The sequence below is a fragment of the Grampus griseus genome (assembly GCF_964374135.1).
Source record: "Grampus griseus genome assembly, chromosome: 19".
NCBI lineage: Eukaryota > Metazoa > Chordata > Mammalia > Artiodactyla > Delphinidae > Grampus > Grampus griseus.
In genome coordinates this window covers 3,255,792-3,261,659 of record NC_139013.1, presented here as the reverse complement: position 1 = coordinate 3,261,659, position 5,868 = coordinate 3,255,792, and the positions used below count along the sequence as shown (strand labels likewise).

At 60.8% G+C, this 5,868-nt stretch overlaps 1 protein-coding gene across 1 annotated transcript; it reads right to left on the bottom strand.

The window, feature by feature from the left end:
* Positions 1 to 849: 849 nt before the first annotated feature.
* Positions 850 to 4,590, bottom strand: SBK3 (SH3 domain binding kinase family member 3; the record flags this gene model as incomplete). The annotated part of the gene is made up of 4 exons (XM_082676748.1): positions 850 to 1,863; positions 3,138 to 3,340; positions 3,869 to 4,019; positions 4,546 to 4,590. 4 exons carry the CDS (start codon positions 4,588 to 4,590, stop codon positions 1,048 to 1,050), a joined length of 1,215 nt encoding a protein of 404 aa, XP_082532874.1. The 3' UTR covers positions 850 to 1,047.
* Between the last annotated feature and the right edge of the window lie 1,278 nt (positions 4,591 to 5,868).

The window sequence follows — 5,868 nt, the reverse complement described above, 5'->3', positions numbered from 1 at the left end:
GAGGAGGGGTGAGGGTCTGACCCCTGGGTCTGAGGGAGGAGGGCTGGGGGCCTGGACCCCTGGGTCTGAGGGAGGAGGGGCTGGGGGCCTGGACCCCTGGGTCTGAGGGGGGAGGGGCTGGGGGCCTGGACCCCTGGGTCTGAGGGAGGAGGGGTGAGGGTCTGACCCCTGGGTCTGAGGGAGGAGGGCTGGGGGCCTGGACCCCTGGGTCTGAGGGAGGAGGGGCTGGGGGCCTGGACCCCTGGGTCTGAGAGGGGAGGGACCGGGGGTCCGGACCCCTGGGTCTGATGGAGGAGGGGCTGGGGGCCCGGACCCCTGGGTCTGAGGGAGGAGGGGTGGGGGTCTGACCCCTGGGTCTGAGGGAGGAGGGGCTGGGGGCCTGGACCCCTGGGTCTGAGGGGGGAGGGGCCGGGGGTCCGGACTCCTGGGTCTGATGGAGGAGGGGCTGGGGGCCCGGACCCCTGGGTCTGAGGGAGGAGGGGTGGGGGTCTGACCCCTGGGTCTGAGGGGGGAGGGGCCGGGGGCCTGGACCCCTGGGTCTGAGGGGGGAGGGGCTGGGGGCTGGACTCCTGGGTCTGAGGGGGGAGGGGCTGGGGGCTGGACCCCTGGGTCTGAGGGGGGAGGGGCTGGGGGTCCGGACCCCAGGGTCTGAGGGAGGAGGGGCTGGGGTCTGGACCCCAGGGTCTGAGGGAGGAGGGGCTGGGGGTCTGGACCCCAGGGTCTGAGGGAGGAGGGCTGGGGGCTGGACCCCTGGGTCTGAGGGAGGAGGGCTGGGGGCTGGACCCCTGGGTCTGAGGGAGGAGGGCTGGGGGCTGGACCCCTGGGTCTGAGGGGGTGGGGCTGGGGGCCTGGGCCCCTGGGTCTGAGGGAGGAGGGCTGGGGGCTGGACTCCTGGGTCTGAGGGGGGTGGGGCTGGGGGCCTGGGCCCCTGGGTCTGAGGGGGGAGGGGCTGGGGGCTGGACCCCTGGGTCTGAAGGGGGAGGGGCCGGGGGTACCGGACCCCTGGGTCCTCAGTCAGGAGGGGAATTGTGCATACAAGTCCAGGCTTCAGTTGGGAGAGATGCAATGTGTTCCATCTCTGTCCTCCCGGGAGCAGCTGTCTCTCCATCCAGGTGGCCATGGGGGCTGGGGGAGAGGCCTTTGGCCCAAGCTCTGGGCGCTTGTCCCAGTCAGCTGGTCAGGGCTGTCCCCCATCTGTCCGCACCTCCCACCATCATTGTCGTCATTCTCTTCCCCCTCTGACCACTCTTCCAGGCTTGCTTCCCCCTCTTCCTCCTCCCCGTCTTCACTGGACACACTCCCCAAGCCCCCAGGTCTCTCTTTGTTCTCCTTTAACCCCCAGTCATCCCCCAGGAAGCCCAGGACAGCCAGTGGGGGGATCCTAGTCTCTTGATTCAGGTCCAGAAGCCCCTGGAGCAGTGCCAGAGCCGGGGGCGCAAACTGGTCCCAAGGGGGCGGTGGTTGAAGTGGCTGGGGCCTGGTGGTCATCCAGCCAGCAAAGGCCTCGAACCCAGGGTCAGGGGCTAGCGCCGCATCCCAAGGGAAACAGGCCATGGCCGCACAGAAGAGAAGCACCCCCAGCCCCCAGGAGTCCACTGCTGGTCGCAGGGGCAGGGTGTCAGGGGGCAGCAGGAGGCAGAGCTCGGGTGGGGCGGAGGGCAGTGGCCCTGGCGGGGCAGAGGTTGGACTGCCCTCAGGCCGGGTCAGACCCAGGTCACCCAGGGCCACACGGCTGCAGACAGGGTCGAAGACCAGCACGTTGTCTGGCTTGACGTCCGCATGGACCAGCCCCCGGCCATGGAGGAAGTCCAGGGCTCCAGCTAGCTGGGCCACCACCCGCTTCACCTGCAGCTCTGGGAGGCCCTGGGGTCAAAGAGAGAGGACGAAGGTCAGGCTGCCTTGGTTCCTTCTTTACGTTGCTTCTTGGGGTTCAAGAATCCAAATTCCCAGACAAGGGGCTACCTCTAGTGTCCCCAGAACATACCCCCAACAGCTTCTCCAGGTCATCCTCAACCACAAGCTGCCCCCACATCTGTACTCCTGTAGACCAAGTCCCAGATGTTTTCCTCACTGGAACCCCAGATCTAACGAGAACTTCTTGAACTTCCATCAGACTTTGTCCTAACACTCAAACCCATTCCTTATATTTCTTATCTCCTCTAAACTGACCACCAAGATCTCCAGTGAAAACCCAAATCCCACACTTAATCCTAATCTGAGTCCCGTACTAATGGAGGTCCCATCTCTAACTCAGACCCAGTTCTAAAGTCCCACAGGTTATTTCATCAATCGACTGATAGATCGATCCATCCAGCTAGCCACGCAGCAAGACAGCAATCCATCCCTCAAACCAGTTATCCATCCAACGGTCTATACAGCAGGGTTTCCACTCAATACCCCTTTCGCCAGCTAGTCAGCAATTCAATAATTTGTCCAGTTATTTAATAGCCAACATCCATCCATTCATCCCTCCATCCTTCAATCCATCCAAACATCCATCCATCCATCCATCCACCCATCCTTCCATCCATCTGTCCATCCTACTCTTTCCCTCCTTCTCTCCCTCCCTTCCTTTTTTCCTTCTGTTTATCCCCAACCCTATTTCAAATCCAAAGTCTATTCCTAAAGATGGCCCCACCCTAACTTCAAACTGAAGTACCCCCAGAATATCACGGATTCAGTCCTGACCTGGTCTTTCTAGAGAGAACTTCATTACAGCCCTTCTCCAACTCAACCTAATACACATTCCCAAGCATCTCTGCTTCACTCTGCAGCCCCAGCCATGCTCTTCTCCACACCCGTGACCAATCTATAATCAACCCTAAACTCAACCCATCCAACTCCACCCACACCCGTTCCCAATGCCAATGCCAATTAAAAGCCCATCTCTGTCTCCTTCCCTACCCCCTCATCCGACCTGATCCATCCTCAGCCCCAATCCCAACTCCCCGCCCTGGATGGATTAGGGTTGGGGTTAGTCATGGAACTGCACTGAGAATTAGAAATAAGGAGGTGGTTTGGGGGCTTAGGGTGGAGTTAAGATTTGGGGGTCAGGGTTGGAGACAGGACTGGGGGAGGGACAAAGTCAGACCTGGGATGAGCAGTCCCAACCTCTGTCCCTTGCCTCCCTGCCTCACCCGTTCCTGCAGCATCCCGCTGAGATCCCCACAGGGCGCATACTCCTGGGCCAAGGCGAAGTGTCGGGGCGTCTCCAGGGGTCCTGCCAGGGTCTGGAGCAGGCCTGGATGTGATGAGACACAGCGGCCCACACAGAACTCTCTCAGGAAGGTGGTTCTCAGGACCGAGTCCCGAGGTAGGAGCTTCAGAGCCACAGCCGGACCTGCTGGGGAGGCGGGGGCAGAAGGGAACTCAGGGCGCTCTGATCTTGCTGTGGGGCCCTAGGCAAGCCACTCAACCTCTCTGAGCCTCAGACGCCTTACTTATAAAACAAGAGGGGCAGGGCATAGTGTCTGACCTCTCTGCGCCTCGAGTTTCTCCATCTGTGAAGTGGAGGTTGGAGGAGACCTTCCCTGAGGACTCTTTCTGCTCTGCCTCAGATTGCTTTGTGGTCTTGCACAACTGCCTTACCCTCTCTGGACCTCAGTTTCCTCTCGCATAAAGTAGGGGACGCGGAGACTTGAATTTCAGTCCAAGTTGTGCTCCCGCCTTGCTGTGTGACCTCAGGCAAGTGTCTCACCCTCTCTGGGTGAGTTCCATTTTTTGGAAGACCACAGAGCTCTTAACTTTCTGGAGCCCCATCAAGATGTGTCCTCATCAGCTCCCCGCAAGGCTGCTCCCTGTCTCAGTGGTTTCAGAGGGGGAAACCTGGGGGACATCAAGGACTGTGCCCTTTGGTGGCCAAACTCACCCCCTTGGCGAGGCCGGGCAAGGAGCACGTGGCCGAAGGAGCCGGAGCCAAGCTTTCGGATGAGGTGATACTGGACACGCAGACTCCTCACTGGGGTCACCCTGGTGGCCGTCAGCTCCACGAGCCTCTGGAGGGCCGTGGCTGTGTCCTCCTGCAGGAGAGGGACAGAGGTGGGGAGGGGGTGAGTCTGGGGGCCACCTAGAGCAGCAGGGGGGCCTGGAGGCCCAGCCCAGGGCTGAGGTGGGGGGTTGGTCCCCAGGGAGGGGGATGAGTCACAATGACTCACCCGCCCTCAGGCCACCTGTTTTTGTGTCCTGGCGGGGTTATGGGTGATTGTCTCAGCGCCCCTGCCCACTGCCATCTGTGGGAGCCACCAAAGCCCCAGCCCCGCTGGGGGCCTTCTCAGCCCACACCACCCCGGCTCTACCCCTCTCTCTCTCCATCCTCCTCTCTTCCCGGGTTTCCTGTTCTTTGTTTCTGAGTACATTTCCCCCAGGGGTCTTGGCCTTGCTGTGTGTCCTCGGGTTTAGTTCTTCTGGGTCTTTGATGTTTCTGTTTCCCTGTCTCTTCCGTGTCTCTCTGTGTCTCTCTGTGTGTGTCTGCCCCTGGCCCTCTCCATCTCCCGCATCCCTCTCTGTCTCTCTCTGTCTCTCCCTCCCTCGTCTCCTTTCTCTCACCTCCGGGTCCCCATCCTCCTGGTTCTCGGGGTCCCTGAGCTCCATCTCAGGGTGACCTGATGTCAGCTGGCCCTCGGGCAAGCACCCCTGGTCTGGGCTCCCCAAAAGCAGCACGCCCACTGAGCTCCACTGCACCCCTGAGCAGAGCCAAGGCCTGGAGCTCATCTGAAGGGTCTGCCTCCGTGCCCCTCTGCGTCCGAGTCCAGAGACTTCCCTGCCTGTCTGGACCCCTCTCTCCACACCTCCCTGTCTCTGTCTTGCCCTTTTTCTAGCTCCCGGGTCTCAGGGTGGGTCTCCCCGCCTGTCTGTTGGTCCCCGGCCCCTCGCTCCTGTCCCCACGCTCTTCCCACTGTGGCCGCTGTCTGTCTGTCTGTCTTTCAGGATGTCCGCACTCTGTCCCCCACTCTGGCCTGCTCTCCCCAGTGTCTCTCCGTCTCTCTCCCGTCTTTGTTTCTGACTCTCTCCAAGCCTTTTGTCCCTCCCTTTTTCTGGGCCTGGGACAGGGGTGTGTGTGACAGCTCAGAGACATCCTGTCACCCCCCCCCACCCCTCCCTCCCCCTTCCAAACTTAGACCAGCTTGGACTCTGGGCTCTGGTCCCAGGACAGAGGGGACAAAACATATTATGAACCCCCAGGGGCCGGGCCTGAGGGCAGCAGAGAAAGGGGAGCCCAGCCCCTTCATACACCTTACCTGGGTTGGGAGACCCAGGGCTCTGTGCATCCACCTGCCTCCATGGGCCTCTGGTGACCAGGGAGACCACTCCCAAAGCCCCCTAATACCAAGAGTCCCCACCCCCAGCCCTCCCCGATCAGACCCGGGAGCTCTTAATAGAGAGACTCTGGGGAAAAGTCTTCTTTCATGTACTCAGCGAGGCTTTGAGCCCAGCTCTGCGCTGGGGCCTTTATGCTGCATCCTCCCAGCCACCCAAAAGGGTGGTGATTTATCCCCAGTTTACAGAAAAGGAAACTGAGGTTCTGAGTGGCAATCGGCTTACGTGGGGTCAGAGAGGAGGAGGTGTGGGGTGACGCGGGACAGGCCTGTGTGACTCAGCCCGGACGCCTGCCCCATCAGGTTTCAACTACTACTACAACCTGCTATTAATAAAGACGCAGCTAGAAAGGTCTCTGGGCCCCTGGAAGGATCCCCAGGAAACTGGCTTCTGTGTTAGCCCTGGGAACCTGGGCAGGGCTGGCGGGGTGCGGTGCAGAGGCAGAACTTCCTTTGTTCTTTGACTTTTCGAGGTTTGTGGAAAGTTGCAAGCACAGAACAGTGGAAAAGGAAAGCCACAGGGAACACCCTCCACTCCATTGACCAGACTTCA